Here is a 23,313-nt window from a genome sequence, read left to right on the forward strand (position 1 = left end):
TACATATTGAAGTGTAAAACCATCTGTCATCTGTACAGTAAATTCAAACCGGATTTCTTTTTTTTCTGACACAGGGATTAATAGGTAATCCAGGTTTCCCCGGGCAACAAGGATACATAGGACCCAAGGTAACATGAGTGTGTGTTTGTGTTTTTGCTGCATTGCAACTCCATACTGCATATAGGCTGCATACAGTATTTCTTGTACTAACCTTCATAGTGTTGTGTTTTGCATTTAGGTTACAAGTAATCAACACAATCAACTGTTTTATACCAACAGGAGATGGAACAATATAAATACATCAATCAAAATGCAACTCATAGTTATTTTGTTTGTTTTCTGATGTGTTCCTCAAACTGTTTTAGCACCATCCATGATTACTTTATACATTTTCCGTGAAAAGCTTCTTCATTTAACTTATTATTATTTTTGTCACTTTTTCAGTGTGAACACACTCAACTACGTAGTACTCAAAACCTGCCTAAAATCAACACTGTATGAAGTGCTTGTTTTCGTTGCAATACCATTGTTTCACCAGCATATGGCGCCCATGTTTGTTAAATGAATTTGACCATGGCTGGTTTAATATAAAGAAGCCGATGAACAAACGTCCCCTTACGGTTTTATTCTTGTTAATTAGCACGATGCTGTTGACCGGTAATGATTTAATTTAATTGTTCAGTTTGTGTGGTTCAAATAGGTTTAAAAGACTTATTTAAAGTTGTAGGAATACATTACTTTGCTTTCTTGTCAAGAGTTAATTTAATGAGAAGAAGATACCACACAGTAAGCTAGCAGTAATATCCAGCTAGCCGGTTAGCTTAATTTAGCTAAGCAGTAACAACACAATAAAACCACATTGTGTCATTTTTATGCTTTGTTTTTTGTGCAAATAAATATATATATATATATATATATATATATATATATATATACATACAGTGTATATATATAACCTGTAAGTTAGGGAGCTTTTGACAAAGCTATGTCTCTCAAAATATCAAAGTTAGCCATTTATTCAAAACAGCAACTATGTTAAATCACTTTGGATTCCTTCAGCTTGACAACAAGCTTCATTTAGCTTTCACTACTTTCCCTATGTTTCCGCCTATGTGATATGTATTTCCTTTCATTTTGTGTGTCTCTAAAAGGGAGACCAGGGCGACCCAGGACCACCTGGACCTCCGGCTTACGTTTCTAATCTGGGCACTTTAGTTCAAGGTAACACAAAATACAAACTCATCATTTGTGGGAGGAAGAGGGCGTTAAGGAAACAAGAAGGGGATGAAACAGCATGGATCCCACTCTAAAACATCCATGATCCCACTGCAGTTTTAGGCAAGACCCGCCCTACGAAGCTGTCCGATTGGTTGAAGTTAGGCATTGTCCCACAGGTGTCAAACTTAAGGCCTGCGGGTCAAATCTGCTTTTTTGACGTTTTTGTAGCTTTTTTTGAAGTTTTTTTTTTTTCTTTTTCTCAGGGCTTTTTGTTGACCAAACTGTAAGTAAGAAGGCTAAATGAAACATGCAATAATACAGTCACAAAACATTTTACATTTTCGAAATAAATTCATGTCAATAAACTACACATGTCTGGCCCTCGATGCAATTCTCATTTTCCAGTGTGGCCCTGTGTGAAATTGAGTTTGAGTTTCCTGAGGTTAGGATAGGGCGGGTCTTGCCTAGAACTGCAGTGGGTTCCATAATAACGCCAAAAGAACTTATTTGTAAAAAAATAAAAATATATCTGTACAAGTTTCTTGTGTTGACCGTCTCTTCTCTCATTGGCTGTAGGACCAACAGGTGACACGGGTCTCAACGGCCTCCCCGGTGCCCCCGGTGACCAGGGATTTCCAGGATACCCAGGACCACCAGGCCAGCCAGGGATTGTTGGATTTGGTACAGGTAATATATGCAGACACTCATAGTATAATACAGATGTGCAAGGGGCAGGGTCCAAAATTAGCACATTATTTGTCATTGCTTTACAGACACATCAGCCAAATGCTGGTAAAATATAAAGGTGGCTGGTAGATTTGCTTCACTCACCAGCCCAAAAGCTAACACAATGGTAATCTATTGAGTGGCTGGTTACAATTTGAACATTCAATAGCCATTTGGCTGGTGGATGAAAAAGTTAATTGCGGACCTTGGCAATGGGTTTATTTTTGCATAAATTAAATAAATCAACCCATCTCCGCTGTTCTCATGTGCAGGTCGTCCTGGAGCTCCAGGTTTCCCCGGGAACAGCGGCCCAAAGGGAGAGAAAGGAAACCCAGGCATACAAGTGTATGGGTCGGAAGGAATCCCTGGCTCCCCTGGACTCCCCGGGCCCCCTGGCCCTCCTGGACCCCGGGGCCCGCCTGGTACGTTCACACAGAATCGACTGACAAAAGCTCTTCCTTCACAGCTTGGTCGTGATAATAAGTGGCTCATTTGAGAGACGAGAAGGCTCCCGACGGCAATGACAAAACCTACTAAATAGAGCCCGACCGATAAAGGATTTTTAGGGCTGATATCGATACAAATATTTGGTGATTTAAAGATCCGATATTCCGATATATCGGCCGATATATATATTTTTTTTAATCCAGAAACGCGTAACAAAACATAAACAGACTTCCTTAACATTAACATCCTCACTAGAATAATATGATAATGCAGTTTAAAAATAAACAGAGGGACATCAAAATTTTGTGATAAATAAAATTTTGAAAAATACAAACATAAGATATGAAACTTAAAGGGTTAAACACGAGTGTTGCCAACAGGGATGTTGTATAGCGCCCTCTGGTGGACAAACTATGCAACGCCACCACTCAAAACATGGTTGAAGGGTGTTTCGTCCGTTTTTATTTTATTTTTTAAATATTAATTTACCGGCCATTATAAATTGCGATACTGATAGTTTGGAAAATGCCTAATATCGGCTGATAATATTGGCCCGTCGATATAACGGTCGGGCTCTACCACTGAACATAACCACAACTATTTTAAACTTCCCTTTGTGTCTCGTTTATGTTGTGCATGTATGTTGTTTATGACTGCTGTGACAAAGCACTTTGAGCTATAATTCCTTGGAGCTAAAGTCATTAAATTTGTTGTTATTATTATGAAGAATTTATTTTTGTACTTCTAGATGCGGGTACAGCATCTTTATCATCCTGTCACTGAGCTGCCTTTTGGCATTAGAAAATGGATTTTGTATTTTCTTTTTACTAGCCATATTCTTATTATTCTTATTCTTTATTTTATAAAGGACAACACACATTAATTAACATTTCTGTAAATGTGCCGGTGTTTTCCACTGTAGTCCTTTGGCCAGATGATTTTAGACCAGAGCAACAGGAAACAGCAAGATATTAGTACAGGTTAAACTATACAGACAGAAGTCAACAAGACACCGTACAGGCAGCTGAAAAGTATGTACTGGTATGCTTTCTGTTTTTTTTAACCAGCCACATAAGCTAGTTTATCTCTTAAAGTATAAGACAAGATAGAAACAGACTTTAAAACATCATGGCTGACTGATTTAACTGTCCTCCAAGGATCTACCGAACCCTGCTTCTACTATCCTGAGCAGCCCAAAGGCAGGTATCCTAAGCACGGCCATATTGTCACAATCGCCGTGGCAATATCCAGCCCGCTAAACTGAAATTCAAAGCAGCAAACACAACTTTCAGCAGGCAGTATCTAACAGGCAAAATGCTTACTTTTGACGCTACCCTCTGTGCAGGCTGCGGTGGTAAGTACAGTAAAAGGAGAGCGCAGGCTGTTCTTCAGACTTGGACGCGAGGGTCTCTCTACTCCAAGCTGCTTTTTCTCATCTTTGACCACAAGGTGTCGCCTTCTCTGAACATAATTCACTGATTTTACATGGACGTTATTGCATGGCAGCAGCGTTGTTTTCCAAACAGGGTTTTTTTTTTCTTTCTTTTATTTTTTTAATTTGGAAATGAATGTGGAAACACAAACTGAAAGAAAATACTAGGGCCGTACTGAATGTCATTTTTTAAATCACATTCAAAGCTTCTATTCAGTTTTTTTTTTAATGAAGCTTCGAATGTCTGATGTCTTGTTATGATGTCATCACGCTAAAAGAATGCTCAAAAAAAAAAATCCTCAATTTGGATATGTAAAAGTAATTTACGATGCTGTTAGATTGCTGCTAGATAGCCACGTTGATACAGGTGCGCGACTTCCTTTAGGTGCCACAAACGAGAGAGCAAACAAGTTTTTGACCGCAGTGAAAATGTTGTTTTTTGGAAAATCTAAACGCAACAAATATGGATTGAAACAGACCATTTCGTTAGATAAAAAGACTTGAATTTTGGAAATTACCTTTTTTACATTTGGACTTTTGGACTTTAAAACTTTTTCGGCCGAAGCCCTACACAAAAGAGACAAATGGTCAAGAATCTCAGACAGGAGACTTCTTTGAACCATACGTATATTACAATTTAAGATTCTTCCTGAAATCACAAGTCATGTTAATGTGCTTCACACATCCCTTTGTTGTGTAGGAAGCAGACGGTCTTCTTGTGAGATGTCGTCTGACCATTTGCATGGAGAGAAAACACCTAAAGATTTGACTTTGTTCTCGCTGTCTCACTAGAATCCTCAGACTAATGTGAATTACTTGTTCATCTCAAATTCATTCCTCACAGCAGAAATCCTGGCTTTAAACCAAATGAATAGACATACAAGAAGAAGAAAAAAATAGTTTTGTTTAGTATTTGATACAGGCCTAGAAAATGATAGTTGTAACAATGATGGTCAGTTTTTCTTTCAGTTTGTCAATCCTTTAAGGTGTGTTGCAGTATGAGCATTCTTGCCTCCTCACAAATGACCCGACTGAAACAACTTCCAATACACAATACATGCGCTCGGTGATGAGAATCTCAGCTCAAAGCTTTACTTACTAAAGAATGGAGCCGCATGATATGAGGGAAATATGCGGCACTGTTGGCGAGCATCGCGACAACGATATTACTTGCGATAAATAAACAGAAACGTTTACTCAGTTCAGCCTTTCTGCTGCTGTCAGTATTCTGCTAAAATACAACAAACTGCTTTTTGAATAAAAAACTAAAAGGAAATAATATACGAAAAAGTTTTATTGAACAAATTGAACATTGAATTGAAACTAAAAGGCAGCGCTAAAAAACGAATGACATTTTAAAGTGCAGTTTTCAGCTGATATTTTCTTTCAATTAACTCAAAAAATCTCAGTGTCTTTTGCGACATGTCGCAGAGTTTCGTTGTGTGTTTATTGCGCAATTTGATATCGTGATGACGATAAAAAAAACAACATATATTGTGCACAGCGGTGGAAGAAGTATTTAGATCCTTTAATTAAGTTAAAGTAATAATACCACACTGTAAAAATACTCTGTTACAAGTAAACGTCCTGCATTGAAAATGTTATTTGAGTAAAAGTCTGTAAGGATCATCAGGAAAATGTACTTAAAGTATTCAAAGTAAAGGTTCTCAATGCAAAAAAATCCTCCCATTTTCAATCCAAGAATCAATCCAAACAGTTTTATGTTTAATGGTCTAATTATTAAAGCTGGACTTGTACACCGTTTCAATTAATTTATAATAACACATCAGATTTTATAAACTACATGTGTTTTGTGTGCAAACATCTTAATGTGTAAAGTAACTAGTAACTAAAGCTGTCAGATGAATGCAGTGGAGTAAAAAGTACAATATTTCTCTCTGAAATGTAGCGGAGTAGAAGTAGAAAGTGGCATGACTCAACATGTGTACTTAAGTACAGTACTTGAGTAAATATACTTAGTTACATTCCACCACTGATTGTGCAGCCCTACTAATGAACACTCAGGGCCCTCTATGGCACCCGGCGCAGCGCAACGCAACGCCCGACTTTGCTAGTTTCTTTGCTAGTTTAAGACCTGTCAGTTTCCCATCCAGCGTCCACGTCGTTTAAATAGAAAATGCACCTGCGCCCATCTGTGCGCCCGTGGGCATGCTGGTCTTACAGGGAGGTGTATTCAGGTGCATTCTTGGCGTATTACTAGCTTGAGGCAGCAGGAAAAGATGGCGCCATTGACCAACAAAATCTGGTCTAATGTCAATAACGTCATTGTTATTTTAACAGCACATTAGTAAAATGCGCCTAGGCTTATGCACAGCGTGCGCACACTATGCTTGTTACACACACACAGCAGCACACAAACATGCAAAAGAATACAATACAAATAAAAATATGGTGTCAATCCTCCATCATAACAGCAATGCACCAAGGTCCAAACGCACCTGGCTTTTAAAGGGAATGGGAGATGACACTCTGATTGGTTTATTGCATGTTACGCCCAAAACACACCTATGAATTAATGAAGACACTAAGTACAACCCTTTAGAACCATGCGCCCGGTGCACGGACCTTTTTTTTCTACCGTCAAACTAGCAAAAGTGGATTTGGACACGCCCTAAACGCACCTGCGCCATGCGCTTCACACCGTGCTCTCAGATCATTAAAATAGGGCCCTCAGGGTTATCTGTGGCTTTCTCCCTCCTTGACCTTAGATTCTCTTCACCATAAAAGTCCAGAACAAACATCCATTCACACATGATGCATATATATACAATACTGTATTGTAAGCAGTTTGTTTCCTTTTGACTGTGTGGGTGCCAAACGGTATGCATGCTGCTTGTGGCAAGTAGCTCTTAGCCATTATACTCAATGTAAAATCACTGAATTAGCTCAAGTACAACGCTGTTTTATATTTTTAATACGATATAAACAACTTCATGCTTTTATCACTTTAAATAAAGCTCTGTCGTCTTGCAACAGCAGCTGAACTCTTTCATATTACATGCTGAGCAAAGAGACTAATCCTGATTTCACACTGTGACACCAAGCTGCACTTGCACTGCGCTGATTTGAGTCCTGTTTACATTAGAGAAATATTTAGGTGTGAAAATAAGTTCCTTTCAAGACGGGAACTTTACAGATATCCATTTTTCTTTTCTACGTCCTACATCAGTCAGTGCAATTCTGCTTGTGTTCAGTGCGACATCTAAAAATCATAAAACTTGTCTATTGTTTATGGCTAATTTACCATGTGAAACATCTCATTGATTGGATTGGTGTGTGTGTGTGTGTGCTTACAGGTTCTACCCCAGATGTACCCTTCAGTGTTCCTGGAGTGCCTGGGCTGCCTGGCCCCAGAGGACAGCCGGGTAACAGAGGATTCGATGGCTACAGAGGTACACGCACACACACACACTAACACACACACACACACACACGCACGCACCACACACAAGGGCGAACACGTGCAGGACTGTACAAAACTGGTTATTACTGATTTTATAGGCTCTTCTATTTAATTCAATGACATTTACACACACACACACACACATACACATACACCACACATACACACAAATACACACACGCCACACACACACACCACACACACACACACACACACACACACACACACACACACACACACACACACACACACACACACACATACACACACTCTGACCGAATGCTCTCAGACAAAATCTCTGCAAGAAATTACCCGATGAACAACATTGTTGTTTTAATTCAATATGATAACAGGACAATCATTTTTTTTTTTTACATTTTATACCAGAGGTCTCAGACTCCCGGCCAGTGGGCCAGACACGGCCCCCTTATCGATTTTATTCGGCCCGTGAATGTCTCCCGTAGTCACACGCGTGCTTTGCAATCTGCAACGCGGCAGAACACGCAGACTGTAGCAGCTTGCGGTGTTTCTTTCACAGAAACGGACAGCGGTAAAGTTCGCCGCCGCTCAAATCTCTGCGGTCAAACCAGCCGCCGCTGAAGTTGGAGACAGACGCCGGCGGGAAGCGAGCGAAGTCTCGGCGAGCAGAGCAGACGTAGTAACATCGCTCGCAAAACAGCCTCTGGGGAATTATTGAAATGAAATGAGCGGGATTGACCACAGAGATTTGAGTAATAGTGTATGCACTAGTCCAAAAACAGGACCTTCTTCCTGTTTTTACTTGTTTGTTCCCGCATCAGACACATCTGACCAATGAGCCGAAGGAAAAATGCTCACAGACAAACTCCCCAACTGATTCGGACCAGAGCAAACAAATAAGTAATTTTTTTGTTTTTAGAGGTAAGTTGTGTGAAATGATTTTAAATGAATGGTTATAGTCATGCTTCCTACTGGAGTCCACGTGTCCTGGACTTTTTTTTTTAACAAATATGATTTTGGACATCCCGTTTCTGCACTAATAAAAGATTTTGTCTCCATGATCATCTCCGCTCATATCGTTCCTCTGCTTTGAGCTCCTCTTTACATTGTTCCACTCTTTGATTCAACCTCCTTCCCCCCTTCCTCTGTTGTCCCGTTCCCCCTCCGTCCTCCAGGTGATCCTGGCGACTGTGCCTGTGAAGGAGGAGGCACCTCAGGGTTGCCCGGGTTACCTGGACCCCCAGGACCCAACGGCAACCCTGGCTTTGCCGGACGAAAGGGCGAGGCTGGTGACAGCGGTCCACCGGGCTTTAATGGCGGTCGGGGACCTCCTGTATGTCGAGTTTGAGTATTTTTGTCGTTGCTGACAGCTTTCGCAGACCCTTTTGCCTCCAAATATCAGATTATGTTGTAGAGTCCAGTATTATAAATTAGCCAAAAATGAAATGTGTGTGTGCAAGTTTGACAGAAATCCCTTCATGTCTTGTCCTCCTACAGGGTCGCGCTGGTGAGTCCGGTTTCTTCGGGCGTAAGGGAGAGAAGGGGGCGCCTTACTTCTCCGACCGTTTTGGAGTGAAAGGAGAGCTCGGAGCTACTGGACCCAGAGGACCTACCGGGGAAACTGGAAAGCCTGGCAGAGAAGGACTGCCGGGATTCCCCGGAACCCCTGGACCCCCAGTGAGTGCTTCTACGCACAGTACACAAATTACAGCTGCAGTCTCCCTCTCCCCTCTCAGTCACACGGGCCATGCATACGCAGGGCAGCCAATAGGAACGCTCTCTCTCTTTCTCTCTCTCTCTCTTTGAAATGACCTGTGATTGGCCAAAGTTTCCCGTGACGTTCTAGATTATCTAAAGCCCCAAAAACTGAGCCAAGAGGAGGTGCAGAAGTCTAGTTTTCTCTCTGGTCTTATAAATTACAATATGCTAAAACATAATTATGGAATATGTGCCCAATGACGGCAAAAAAAAAAAAGTGCCTACCCCAGCTTTAACCTAAAGTTCATCTCCAGGTTTTTAGCAAGTTTGTAGAAGAAGGTTTACAAATAAGGATGTGGAACAACCTGCTCTTCCTCTCCTCTCCTCTCCTCTCCTCTCCTCTCCTCTCCTCTCCTCTCCTCTCCTCTCCTCTCCTCTCCTCTCCTCTCCAGGGTGACGCTGGCTTCGGCACAGTTGGAGAGAAAGGTTTCCCAGGGTTCCCGGGGCCAAAGGGTCGCCCCGGTGGCCCCGGCGAACCCGGCATCGGCTACGTTGGCTTGCCCGGCTTTCGCGGAGAGATTGGAGACCCCGGTATCTCTGGGTTGCCAGGGCCACCAGGTTCACCCGGACTTAGAGGTTAGTGATGCCTGGGAGGAGCCTGTGTGTGTGCGTGTGCGTGTGTGTGTGTGTCTGTGTGCGTGCGTGCGACGCGTGTATGTGTGTATGTGTGTATGCGTGCGCGCGTGTGATGCCTCATTCTCCCCACAGGTTGAAACCCCTGCGACCATAAATCCATCCCATCCAATCCCTGTCCATCCTCCGTACTGTAGTTGCCATAGCAGCCTCATCCTAACACTGTCAACCGAAGAAGATATTCTCTAGGGTAGGGGTCTTCAATGTTTTTTAAGCCAAGGACCTCTTAACTGAAAGAGAGACGGAGCAGGGACCCCCTACTACAGATATTGTATAAAATGAAGTTGCATACTAAACTGGGCCTACAATAACTAGTAGGGTGGCCTAAAGCCTTCATACATACCTTTTAGTGCATAGCTAATACTAAGCAATTGAAATAATAATTGTTGGCAGGATTTTTTAAATCATGTTTTAATGTTAAACATACATGTGGCACAGTGGATCCTTAGGATGAAGAGAGAGAGGGGGAATTGACATGCAGCAAAGGGCCGCAGGTCAGAGTCGAACCCGCAGCCCGCTGCGTCGAGGAGCAAACCTCTATATATGGGCGCCCGCTCTACCAACTGAGCTATCCGGGCGCCCAAAAGCGCATTTATATTTGGTAATAATACTGCAAATAATATGTTGGATTTGTATTAGGATATTTAAATTTTCTTGGAAATAACTTGGCGGCCCCCCCTGCAGTAAGTCTGAGTACCCCCACCCCAGGGGCCCCGGACCCCCTGTTGAAGATCTCTGCTCTATGGGACAAACTGTTCCTGGTCCTCCGTCCTTGCTGAAGCAGCCAAACTCCCCGGGGACCCCGAAGGGACGACATGTTAGGTTTTCCTCTCCCAAAGCAGCCCCCCTGCCCCTCCATGCCTCAGGCTGCTGCAGTTTCTCTTCACGATTAATGGTCCTCCATTAATGCGCTTATACACTTCTTCTGCAGCCAATAATCTTCAAATCCATAAACTGCTTCATTGGTGAGGTTGTAATTCTAATGCTAATTTGCGCCACAGCTATTGTGCTTCTTTAGTCTCAGAGGAATTGAGAAGGTTGTCATCGGGTCAAATTAGGATTCACAAATGAGTTGATTATTCAAATAAGTTGGATTTGGTCGTTCTTTTAAAGGATAATACTGGTGTTGTTTTAAAGTTCTAATTCACATTCATCCTGCCGCTGTGCACAAAGTCAGTGCAGTTATCGATATTAGCTTTTTTTCTGCCTTCAAAGAAAGTAAATTCATTCTTGTTCCAACTAAAAAAGACCAGCATTTTGGTTTTTAGACAGCTTCATAAACTGTAACAAAAGACACTCTCAACGATGGAATGATAAGATACTGCGATGTGAAGTGATTTGGAGAAATACAAACCAGACCTAGAATATGATTTGTAAATTGGCTGAACTGAAGCTTAGTCCACACGTACACGGGTGATTTTTTTAAACGTAGCTTTTTCTCTGCCTGTAGACCACACAAACTGTGTTTTAGCTCATTAAAAACTGATCTTTTGGGAAAACCTCTTCAGATTTTCAGAAACTCTGTTTTCATTGTTGCCGTGGAGACAGTGAAAATAGGGTTTTTACATTACATGTCATTTAGTTGAATCTTTTACCCAAAGTGACTTACAATTGCTATATATGTCAGAAGACGCACGCTTCTGGAACAACTAGGGGTTGTTGTGGGACACATTGGTTGCTGTATCGCAGTGGGAATCGAACCCAGGTCTCCCGCACCGAAGGCATGTGTCATATAAAAACTGAAAAAATGACATCAAAGAAAGGCTTCATTTATATAGTTTTTTATTATTTGAAAATTTAAATGTAACAATACATTAACATTTTAAAGTACTTAAATATATAATAAGTAAACCTAAGTCACCTAACACACAATAGATAGACAAGCAGAGTGTAATATGTTTACTAGCGATCACATGCAGAGAATGGTTATATGCTTTACGTCCGTGTTGGTGAGCCCAGAGGAAAAATATCCCATTTTAAAAGTAGTCTACATTTATGGTAGCTAGCTAACGGTAGACTACAGAGAAAGTGTGATATTTTTACGTCCGTTTCAGAGCGACAGAGAGAAAATATTTCAGTCGACACATTAACTGGAACCAAAATGAGGAACCAAGATTTGCGCTCTAATCCGGTCTGATTCCTACCGGTTGCGTAGGAACATGTTCCATAGTGAAACCGGGTTTCGGTACCCAGCCCTATTCACGCCTCGCCGTCGTCCATTAAAGGTGCTCTAAGTGATGTGACGCTCTTTTTAGGCTACAACATTTTTTGTCACATAGGCCTACAGCAGACATCTCCTCACTATCCGCTAGCTGCCTGTCCTCTGAACACACTGTAAAAAAACGCGGTCTCTTCAGACAGCCCAGGCTCCACAAACGGCAACAAAAACTGCGCCAACCTGCACAATGAACCATAACAAACAGTGTTCCAGTCAATAACCGACAAGAAGGAGCTGGTTGAGTCATGAATACGCATTGTGGAAGTAGCCTACGTGCTAACGCTGCTGCAGTGATGGCTCAACCAGCTCCTTCTTGTCGGTTATTGGCTGGAACACTGTTTGTTATGTTTGGTGGTGCAGGTTGGCGCAGTTTGTTTTTGTTGCCGTTTGTGGAGCCTGGGCTGTCTACAGAGACCGCGTTTTCAGGGGACAGGCAGCTAGCAGATAGTGAGGAGATGTTTGCTGTATGTGATGAAAAATGCTGTATCCTAAAAAACACGTCACATCGCTTAGAGCACCTTTAATACCTGACAATGGACACCTCGTCGGGCATTAACACTTACTTAACACGTCCATGTACAGTTCCTCTTCCACTATATTGAGGAACAGAGGCGTCCGAACGCGCTACGGAGCGATCGATGCATCATTAAAGCCATGGTAGCCTTCCGCTAATAGCTTTTTTTCAAGCTTCTGATTGGCCAGCGTGGCTTTAGGGTCGCATCGCCGTCTGTGGTTTGGCTCTTTCCAGCGTTTTTTAATGTGTTTTTGCGTTTTCATTTGAAAGGAGATTTTATTTTGTGAACATGATTTATTTGTAAGTTTTTTTAAGTTTTCAAAAAAGTACCCTGTACGTGTGAACTAGGCCTAAATACCAACTCTACTAACACTAACCCTCCTTTAGTCTACCATTACTCCTTCTCTGAGACTAAACGACACAAAGTGCTCAGCAGCAGCTGGGCCACTCATCTTCAGTATGAATGTGTGCTCTCATACTATGACGCTAATGCCAAACAACTGATTCATTTTGCTCTTAATATGAAGGTTATTGTCACTCACATGAGCTGAGAGAAAATGAAGAGACACAACAACAATTTAATACTTTTTAGCTGCAATTTGACTGTTTTGTTACATCTGTCTCTTAGCCAGTCTCTCTCTCTCTCTCTTCTCTTTGAGTGGAATAATCTATTTTTAAGCACTTTTACATTGAAGCAAGCATTTCAGTATGCTTTCGCCTTAACGGAATGAGCCTTGAATTAATTGAATGGAAGTGATTGCTCATTTGCTGATGTCTGTTTGATGAAAAAAAAAATGATTTAATTGCTTTATTGGCGCATGCGAATGACCCTGACTGGCTTTGTATGCTGCCATCTTCTCCCTCTCTTTCTCTCTCTCTCTGGCTCTCCCTCTCTCGCTTTCTTTTCTCTCTCTCTCTCTCTTCTCTGCTCTCTCTCTTCTCTCCCCTCTCTCTCTTCCTTATCTCTCTCTCTCTATTCTCCACTCTCTCTCTCTCTCTCTCGCTCTCTTGCTCTCTCTCTCCCCTCTCTCTATATCTACTCTTCCCTCTCTCTACTCCCCCCCTCTCTCTCTCTACTCTCCCCCTCTCTCTCTACTCTCCCCCCTCTCTCTCTACTCTCCCTCTCTCTACTCCCACCCCTCTCTCTCTCTACTTCTCCCCCTCTCTCTCTTAAACTCTCTCTCTCTGTCTCTCTCTCTCTCTCTCTCTCTCTCCGTCCATCCATCCCTTCATCTCGCTGACCTTCCTTGTGCATGTGTATCTGTCCAGGTGAAAACAGCTGTGAAGGGGTTAATGACGCCGGAGAGGGAACGGGTGGGTAACTAACTTCTTCATCCACCAGCCAGAGTAACGAGCCTGGGACAGGATTTGTAGCTTTTTGGGTTCAGGCAGCCCGGCCACTGGCGGAGTCATACGATATCCCTGGTGTTCACATGTTGGCCAGAGCTCATCGGCCCAACAGGGGATGACCTTTGAGACATTATTAGATGGAAATAAATGCTGCAACTCAGCAGGGGTTTTTGACCAACTTCATTCAGTTATTCAGGTATGGCCACATACCGTTGTATCATGTGTTCACAATGCAAGCAACTTGGTTTACAAATCACATATTCTAGCTAAATGACTGCCAGCTGATATAATCAAATCTTTATCATTTACATGTGGGGCAATGGGGATTTTTTTTTAAAACATCACGACAAGAGAATATCCTAGGTTTTGTCCCGTAAATTTGGGTGTTTTTTTTCCGTAAATATACAACTTTAATCTCAGAGAATATCCAAGGTTTTTTTTCCGGAATATTATCCTCCTACGCAGCTTCATAATAATAATAACTTTTTTCCTACAATGGACCTGATACGCTGTCGTACAGGTCAGAAAAAAACTTATTTTGTTAGTTATAAATAAAGACGTTTAAGACTCAAAAACTTGACTGGCTCTTCTCACAGAGCCAATGAGAAGAGCAAGAGAAAAACATGACATGTAAGAATGGCTGTTTCTTTGGCAGATAATACTCTTAAGTAATAATAATAATAACGCTTAAGTATTTATTTTTCACTTCAAAGCTTCTAAATCCTGTAAACTTCAAAATGTAATTCCTTGAATGCAGTGACTCTTAAAGTGGGTTCTGTGAAAGGTTTTCTTTCTTTTTTTGTTGAAGGCTTAAAAGTTTGACAAATAATATTTAAAATCTATAATAGTTCATAGATTACTTTCAAATATAACAAATCCATAACTCTGAGAGGGGGTCCCCTGTTCTTTTTCTGTCTTGTAAGGGGTCCTAGGCTGAGAACGTCTGGTTAAGAGAAATAATGCTTTGAATCAAGCTCTCAATCGTATGCTGCTACAGCGATATCAAACTCAGAACAGAAATAAAGTCACACAGGTAGAGAAACAAGAAAGAAATCTAATTAGGAATGGCCTTTAAAGATGCTGCTCCGGCCATGATTTGGTTTGTTAAACATTAAAGCGCCTGGCATAATAAAAATCCCTGTAAAAGCGTTTCCGGTGACCAGTTGTTTGCAGTGTGAACACGTGATGTGAACGTTACTCAAAGAAAAGTCTCCGATGACGGAGAAAGAAAGATTGCCGTTTTTGTAGGCTCTAATCAGTGGTGCAACGTAACTAAGTACATTTACTCAAGTACTGTACTTAAGTACAAATGTTGAGGTACTTTCTAAGTCTGCTACATTTCAGAGAGAAATATTGTACGTTTTACTCCACTACATTAATCTGACAGCTTTAATTACTAGTTCCCTTTTATATTAAGATTTTTGCACACAAAAACACCTCTAGTTTATACAATCTGATGTTTTATTATAAACTAAACTAGCCAACAATATAACGGCCTACAAGCCCAGCTGAAATGATTAGACCAATAAACACACAACTATTTGGATCCTTTACACTTTCTAAAATGTGAGGATTTTTCTGCATTGAGTACTTTTACTTTTAATACTTTAAGTACATTTTCCTGATGATATATACTTTTACATAAGTAACATTTTCAATGCAGGACTTTTACTGAAGTAAAGGCTATGAATACTTCTTCCACCACTGGCTCTAATGGCTCCGCTGACCTGAAACCCACACTGTTGGGCAAGCAATTTGTGGGAAACGTAGTCTTTTGCATTCTGAAAACAATTGTCAATCATTTGTTTATGACGGAGCCGATGGAAGCCTCTCGCTCCCTGCGTCTCAGGGATTCCACTCTGACAGAGTGGGTCAATGATTGACAAGTCGAGTTTCAGGTTTTATCCGCAGAGATAGGCCACTTTTTTTTTAACAGGCGTAATATGCTGCAGTTACTCTCCTCTTCCTCCAATCCAAGCAGCTGACACCTGGCGCATGTTTTCCAGCTATGCCTCTGCTAAGTGCTTTTAACCAATGAGGGAGGAGTGGGGGAATAGTCCTGATCCACAACACAAAATTTAATTTATAACTTTTCTAATTTTTTGTACTGACCCTATTGTGATGGTTTTTGCTACTAACGACATTCAACCTGCAACACATAACAATAATAACAATAATTCCCATGATTCAACTCAGATTAACCTAAATGAAAGTCTTATATATATTTGGCATGAATGGAGGCGACAGACAATCAACGTTGCGAAAGACATTCACAAGAATTTACTGGCTGTTTAAAACATGATTTGAGCTAAAGAAATATGGTGTATGTTATTGTCATTATTACTAAACGTGTACTAGGCATTTAGTGTTGTTTTGCTATCTTAGAATAATGGAGCGCTGGCTTACTGTAGATGTTTCTTAAACCAATCTCTGTGATGGGTAAGCCTTGTCCTGTAACTGGACCTCATCTTTTAGGTCAGATAAATGAAACCATGAAAATGTTTGTAAATGTTATTTGGGCCGCGTCTGGTAGGATTTAGTAAGAGAAGAGTGTAGCTATCTTTTATATAGAAGGAATAAATAGCCAATGTTTCTACTGTGTGATTGCTAACCTTTGTGTGACTGCTACCAGGCGAAGCTCTACCTTGCACCATACCTGGGGAGGAAGGAAACCCCGGTGTCCCCGGTATACCTGGACGACCAGGTAGGATTCAACAGTCGCTTTTTTTTTTTAATGTTCTTTATTGTAAGGGGTTGTGTTTAATTGGCCTAGAGAAGGATGTAATATGTTGAAAAGTTTAAATAAATGACAAGACAACGCTTAAAGATGCAGTAGGTAAGACTAACCCTAACTTTCTGTCATATTTGCTGAAACTGACCCTATGTTTGAGTAGAACTACATGAAGCAGGTAATTAACAACAAAATCCGGCTCCTCTGGCACCACCTCCAGCCTGTAGTGCGATTTGCAAAAATCCACAGCTCCCTGTTCAGATGCACCAATCAGGGCCAGGGGGGTGTCTAACTGCATGTCAATCACTGCTCATTCATTCTCCCTTGTCGGGGGAGGGGCTTAGGAGACAGTTTTGGGCTTTAGCAGAAAGGGGGGGGGGGACTGAGAAGTTGTCGATGTTCAAATTTTTTGGCTAAGTCCAAGATCTTCACAATCCTACCTACAGCACCTTTAAGAATGAATTCATTTAGCTGTATGTCACTGGAAACATAGTGTAACTGTACAATAACAAATAGCAGAGCTTTGATGTATTACTTTCTAATGATAACATTTTATTTTCTGTAGATGTCTGTTCAGGCTATCACTCCTTGTGCACAAGCAAACACGTAATCATATAACTAGGGTTTCAAGATTTAGATTTTAAGTCGAAAATCAAATAATAATATAATCGACTTTCGAAATCAACAGCAGGATTGGCGATTCCCCCAGCATTTTTCTCTCTTTGCCTACTTGCGCGCATTGTAAGAAAACAATATACACAGCGTAGCTTACCGTCAGGTAGCATGCAGCTAAAGAAAACAAGGTAACGATAGCTTTGCGGCTGGTAGTATGCAGCTAAAGACACAGGGTAATGTTAGCCTAGCGGTAGCCATTAGCAGCTCTTTTCCAGACACCATAGCCATTGCCAGAGTCGGAGATAATGGAGAAACAACAGAACATTTTGCCTTCCCCGTCAGAGAAACAAACAACGAAGGTAAAGCATGTGGGCTCCGACAGGACTTTATGGTGCCTTCATGTGCACCTCGTTAAACTAACGGTGCATTTAACTGCACCTCATAAACTCTGAGAAACTCCAACTGTTGTTGTAAAGTACCCTTCTGCCATCTAGTGGCTCTTTGTGTCTTCACTGTTGAAATAATTTTTTAAAAATTGAAAATCAAATTGAACTGTGACGTTATAGTCAAGAGTCAAATTAAATCGTTGGATTTGGAGAGTCGTGACACCCGAACATAAAAACCCTTTCCGAGCACCAGAGGACTTTTACAGAAAGAAATATTAAAGCTTTTATTAAACTATATTCACTTGTAGGTTCAATTACAATTGGGCAAATGCTACATTAATTTACTTTATATACAAAAAAATGTATTCATCAAAAAAACATGCCTTTATAACAAAATAAATTGTACACATAATTGAGGCGATACCTGTCTGCACCTAAAGGTCCTAAAGGTCAACCCGGTAACCCAGGAGTCCGTGGACGTCCCGGGTTTGACGGTGCCAAAGGAGAGAGAGGAGACTCCGGTTTTGGAGGCCAACCTGGACCACAAGGTAAACCTGCATGGTCGGTCACTGCTCAATTTGTTCTCCGGAGTAGAATCAGGGCCGACACTGTGATGAAGAGTCATGTGTCTGTAGATTGAAGCTGTGAACTGAAAGCAGGTGATTTTCTGTTTTCATACCAACTTAGGTTTTTGCAGAATTGTTTTCAAACTGAAAATGTAAATCTTCTCTGTACTGTTTAAATGATTCTGACTTCATTCCAAGCCGGCCTTCCTTAATCACCTAAATGAGCTAAAAATATTTTTAACAATATATCCAAACTTTAAAAAAAACTTTTCAGAAACTTAATATAGAATGGCTTAGGGCTGGACCAGTGATTTCTTGTTTGTGGACTGCTTAATGTTGTTTTTGTTTTATCTGTCCAGATAAAGATTAAGATAATTCATAAGATAATTTTCTATTTGTCTAAAAGTTGACTTGTTCAAGCTAACTTCTTCCTACCCCTTTTAAACATGAACAATATTATTTTTCGTGCTCATTTGTTGCTTATATGTTGCTCAGTATCTCGTTTGTTTTTGTCTTTTTTATTGCTTATAAGTTTAACTTAAACTAATAAAAAATAAACCTCTACTGTTCCCTCCTCTCCGCCTCCATGCAGGTTTCCCGGGACCCAGAGGTGATCCTGGAGTTCCAGGTGCTCCCGGACAGAGTTTTGACGGAGCCAAGGGAAAGGATGGCGCCCCTGGGCGTCCTGGAGCCAAGGGCCAGCCTGGAGATGTACTGGGAGCCACACCCGGTGGCCCAGGACGGGACGGTGCACCAGGTATCCCTGGAGACAATGGCCAGCCCGGGACGCCAGGACAACCTGGATTACCTGGTGAGTCTGAGAGAGAGTAGTCTCGCATTGCCAGACCCTCTTCCACCGTGCTGCGGATGGGGGCCTGGTTAGTCCACACAGCATTCCAGGATGAGAGAAAAACATGCTCTGGTTTATTTGCATGTCTTTAAAACAATCACAATCATCTTGGGCGACGCTAAGCTCCGGACGGAGCCACGGTGCCGCTGCAAAATAGAAAACTCCGATTGGACAGATAGTCTAGCTAGCTGTCTGGATTTACCCTGCAGAGATCTGAGGAGCAGTTAACCATAGTCCTCATAAATCCACCGGAGGTTAGAACGCCAACACAAAGAAAAGAGGAAGGTGACCGACATCTGGCCAAAAAGAGGGACATAGGCCGAATTTCCGGCGGCATCGGAGCAATCACGGAAGTTGAAGGTTGTGGATATAGACACCCTAAGACGATTGTGATTGGTTTAAAGAAATGTCAATAAACCAGAACATGTTTTTTTCCCATCCCGGAATGCTATGGGGACTAGCCAGACCCTCCACCGCAGCGCTGTGGAGGAATGTGCCTAATAAATGAGTGTACGTAGCTTTATTAGGAGCGGTGTTGATGCTTGTTGTGGTGGTTCTTGTAGCAGCAGGACAGAGTAGAAACAGCAGCAGTAACATCTGCCATTTTCTTCCTTCCTCTGTCAGGTGCTGACGGACGTTTCGGTGTTCCTGGGCTGAAGGGGGAGCGCGGAATTGACGGTGTTCCTGGTCTTATTGGCCTTCCCGGACTTCCAGGAGATCCGGGTTTTGGCATTCCCGGTCGGCGTGGACCTCCTGGCGGCAGCGGACTGAGCGGATCACCAGGTGAGGGAAACGATTCAACCCTTTCCGCGTTTCACGTTTTCACCCGACTTCTGTTTCATTTTGTAGGAAATGTTGAGATTTTTAAATGGTGCACGTCTGAATTGAGTTGTTTGTATCTGCTTGATTTTAAAGTAAAAGACAAAAAAAAAAATATTATTTGGTTTGATCTTGATCTCGTGCTGTTGTCTTTCACTCCTCATCCATCCACCTTTACCAGCGTTGGTTCATTCCTCCCCAGTTTTCACTGTATTTCTTTCACAATCCTTCGTTTTCAAAATCAGACACCATGGTTGCCCGTTTTGTTCCTGTTGTTTATTCAAACTCTGCATCACCCAAAAGTCTTTTTTTCTTCTCCTATTGTTATCTTCTCTTTGTCCTGTGTTTCTTCCTCCTTTTTTACTCCCTCTTTCCTACACACCACCACCACCACCATTATCTCCATCTTCTCATCCATCCATCCTTTTCTTGATGTTGGGTCATTCGCTATAGGCTGCCAAGGTGAGACACTCTCTCCCATCCATCCATCTATCCATCCATCCATCCATCCATCCATCCATCCTTTGCCTCCATCCCTCCATCCTCCTGCTATTCATGCATTAGACCAAACGCTTTAACCGCAATGTTCCTCAAAGTGTCTGCCCCGCTCTCCATTTCCCATCTGTACGGCTAAAAATGTCCATCTTCTCAAAACAAATGAAGGAAAAAAAATAATTTAGTTTTCTCTTGAACCAAGTGAATGATCAAATTATTATCTGGAAGCCAGCAGAATTACGTTCCTTTAGGGACCATGCACTTCAGAGTGACACCCTCATGCATTCGCGAGCAGAGACTATTTTGAACTCATCTTCCTCAGCAGATGTTGAGGAAATATTGGCTGCATCTGAAATTCCACACTCACATGCTATTTAGTAGCTGAAACAGTTAGTCCGAAACCTTAGTATGCAACCAATAATACGGCAATTGCATACTATTTCCGGTAAAATATTTCAGTGTGCAATTAATTACACTACACTGGCATAAATATCCCACAATGCAATGCGGTAGTAACGACGTTACGCTCATAACAGACAAAGGGACTCAAAAACCGAGGAGCTCTGTAACGTCAATAATGCTCTAATTTACATTTCTACATATTTAAACGACTGTTGGTCTAGTTATTCACCGCTTTCAGTAATTTAAGCATTATCTTGCGATGCCGGCAGCGGTTACCATGGTTACGCGTCTTCAACAGCAATTTAGTGCGCTGAAAAGATACACACTACTGTTTATTTACACAAACGTATGTTGAAGGATAGTATACATGTTAAAGCTTTAGTGCGTGACGTTTTGATAATAATGAACGCTGTTAAATTCAAGCCATTGACAAACGAGTTGCTACTAAGCTAATTAAGACTATCATCTCCACACAACTCTCTCTGGATTTCTCAGTATGACTATGTTCAGAAGATTGTGGCTGGAGTGAAGATAATGACCTCTTCTGAAGAGTCCATCATGTATTTTTAAGCCTCCGTGTCCTCCTTGGCTACTAGCAACTGTGAGGAGGAGGGAGGGGCTGTGCGCGGTCACGGAAGGCTTGTATCTTGTGGACGCGCCAACAGTGTTGTTGTCATTACTTAGAATTCCTCATGGGGGTGACAGAAACTACGCACTAAAGCTTTGAGTATGTAGACACGATTTCAGACTCAACCATATATTCAAATTGCATCTTTTTGAAGACTTCCGGCTTTTGAAGACTTCTTTGCTGAGTTGTGTTGGTGGCCATGATGTTGTGGCCCCTACTCCCCACGGGGTTCGGGAAAAGTTAGATTTTCCAGCTCGCTCCGTTAGTGGTGAAGGAGTTGGCTAAGGCGAATGCTAGCGATGCTAAGCCGACGTCACGACCAAACGTTAGCGATTGGTTATGGCAGATCCAGAGTGGCTCTGGGCAGATCCAATAGTTTTAAACTTCAACAGAGTTAGGAAGTTAACACTTGTCAATGGAGAGTGGCCAGACTCTCTGTACTAATGAAATGTACCAGAGTACTGGTATGGAACAGGCTACAGATATCCTGGAAATAATCTAATTTATGTTGTCCTGGAAAGTTTGTGTTGCCTACGTAAACCCTGTTGTGTAGTCTGTTTAAAACTCGACTGTTGGTAGGATAAGCTGTTATTCCCAAAAGCATCTGGATAAGTTGTGGTTTTAAGTACTCATGGATTGTCTCTCCTCCAATTGCAATGCATGTTCGGTCAAAACCAGTTTATAAAAATATATATTTACGTGCTTAAATGACGGAATGATGGAAATGAATGTATCACACCTGTTGATTAAACAAAACCACAATTTTACAACTCAATGAATGGTCCGAACAATGGCTTAAGATGGACATTTTAGCTGTGAGAGATTCAAAAACAGAAGGAAATCTGAAGAAATGTGTCTGTTGATGTTTGGTTTTCATTTTTGCAGCCAGTACTAACCCTAGTACGTAGTTCAAGTACACCTTGAAGTGTAATCTGTACTAGATGTGTTCTCATCGCATTAATTGCAGTAGGCTTGAGTGAAAGGTTTTTGCGCAAATGCTGTTTTAACAATGTCGCTGCACTCTTAAAAAAAGGACTTTCAATTCTCAACTCATCTCTGCCTTGTTAGACAGATGTGACAGCTTCAATGTAGCTGCACAGATGTGTTGAAAATGTGTGTCTCTTTTTAAGAATGTGAACAGTAGTGGTTGTAGTCTGCTATCCTGTAGGACAAACTTAAGGCGGTTGAAGCTCGCTAATTCAGTCTGGAATTGCACTTGTGTTTGTAATATATTTGAATGAAAATATTTCAGTATAATTACAGATTTGATCAAGCAAATGTTTAAACATTTGAAACCCCTGCATATGTATCTGAAATTAGCCACAACAAGCCGTGTATCTGTTCAATAAAATCCCCAATCGAAGTGCAATTGCAGTCTAACCAAGGCAATTAAAGAATGTAATGGAAAATGTGCGCTTGCATTGTTGTCTAATGCAATGTTTTTTGTGGCAAGGTGTGTGTGTGTGTGTGTGTGTGTGTGTGTGTGTGTGTGTGTGTGTGTGTGTGTGTGTGTGTGTGTGCGTGCGTGCGTGCGTGCATGTGTATTCAGAAAAATATTTATTCTATCTATATTTATTAATAAACTTAGCTATTGTGTTGAAAGGTAAGTCAATGTATTATAAAAAGAATGGTAAGTTTATATTTGTTGCTCAGTGTATTTGTTGGCTTTTAGAAAGTTTTTTTCCAACAATTCGTTATACGTTTTATGTCTGAATTAGTGAAATTTTGATTCATATTAATATATTTCTACATTAATAAAGTTTTTTTTTTAGATTTCCATTTGTAATGTAGATTCTGACCAGTGTCTGATAATCTGTCCCGTCGTCATCCTCCGTCCACCCCCAGGTTACCCCGGTCAGAAGGGCGATAGAGGAGACCCAGGGTTCCCAGGACCGGCCGGAATGAAGGGAACCCCAGGATTGCCCGGCACCAATGGATCACCAGGGCCCAGGGGACCCCAGGGGCCGCCAGGACCGGGAACTAGAGAGGGAATCCCAGGAATACCAGGAAGGAAGGGTGAGCCGGAGCTACCCTTGATTCTCTTACTTCTCACATCTCTTCAACTTCAATAATATAACATGTTAACCCATTAAAATCAAGCAAAACATACAGAAAAATTCCA

The 23,313-nt window shown here is 41.5% G+C and overlaps 2 protein-coding genes and 1 long non-coding RNA gene across 7 annotated transcripts in view; 2 read left to right on the plus strand and 1 right to left on the minus strand.

Annotated features, from left to right (window-relative positions):
* The window catches only part of LOC120573135, a 563,511-nt gene that overhangs the window by 406,552 nt on the left and 133,646 nt on the right, over positions 1-23,313 (minus strand). The gene's annotated exons all lie outside the window — the stretch shown is intronic.
* Positions 1-23,313, plus strand: part of LOC120573092 (myosin heavy chain, fast skeletal muscle-like) — a 697,218-nt gene that overhangs the window by 372,813 nt on the left and 301,092 nt on the right. The window lies entirely within an intron of this gene.
* col4a6 (collagen, type IV, alpha 6) overlaps positions 1-23,313 on the plus strand; it is a 173,085-nt gene that overhangs the window by 129,393 nt on the left and 20,379 nt on the right. For 2 of the 5 annotated variants that reach the window (XM_039822537.1, XM_039822536.1), the window contains exons 16-31: positions 75-128; positions 1,152-1,221; positions 1,795-1,905; positions 2,217-2,366; positions 3,549-3,590; positions 7,141-7,236; positions 8,402-8,559; positions 8,724-8,903; positions 9,377-9,560; positions 13,619-13,663; positions 16,332-16,403; positions 17,872-17,979; positions 18,590-18,808; positions 19,472-19,630; positions 20,120-20,128; positions 23,037-23,207. In XM_039822537.1, coding sequence (XP_039678471.1) covers positions 75-128; positions 1,152-1,221; positions 1,795-1,905; positions 2,217-2,366; positions 3,549-3,590; positions 7,141-7,236; positions 8,402-8,559; positions 8,724-8,903; positions 9,377-9,560; positions 13,619-13,663; positions 16,332-16,403; positions 17,872-17,979; positions 18,590-18,808; positions 19,472-19,630; positions 20,120-20,128; positions 23,037-23,207 — 1,828 coding nt within the window. The remainder of the gene's footprint in view (positions 1-74; positions 129-1,151; positions 1,222-1,794; positions 1,906-2,216; positions 2,367-3,548; positions 3,591-7,140; positions 7,237-8,401; positions 8,560-8,723; positions 8,904-9,376; positions 9,561-13,618; positions 13,664-16,331; positions 16,404-17,871; positions 17,980-18,589; positions 18,809-19,471; positions 19,631-20,119; positions 20,129-23,036; positions 23,208-23,313) is intronic. The other 3 variants (XM_039822538.1, XM_039822540.1, XM_039822539.1) reach the window with 3 other exon arrangements.

Source organism: Perca fluviatilis, chromosome 14, assembly GCF_010015445.1.
Source record: "Perca fluviatilis chromosome 14, GENO_Pfluv_1.0, whole genome shotgun sequence".
Lineage (NCBI taxonomy): Eukaryota > Metazoa > Chordata > Actinopteri > Perciformes > Percidae > Perca > Perca fluviatilis.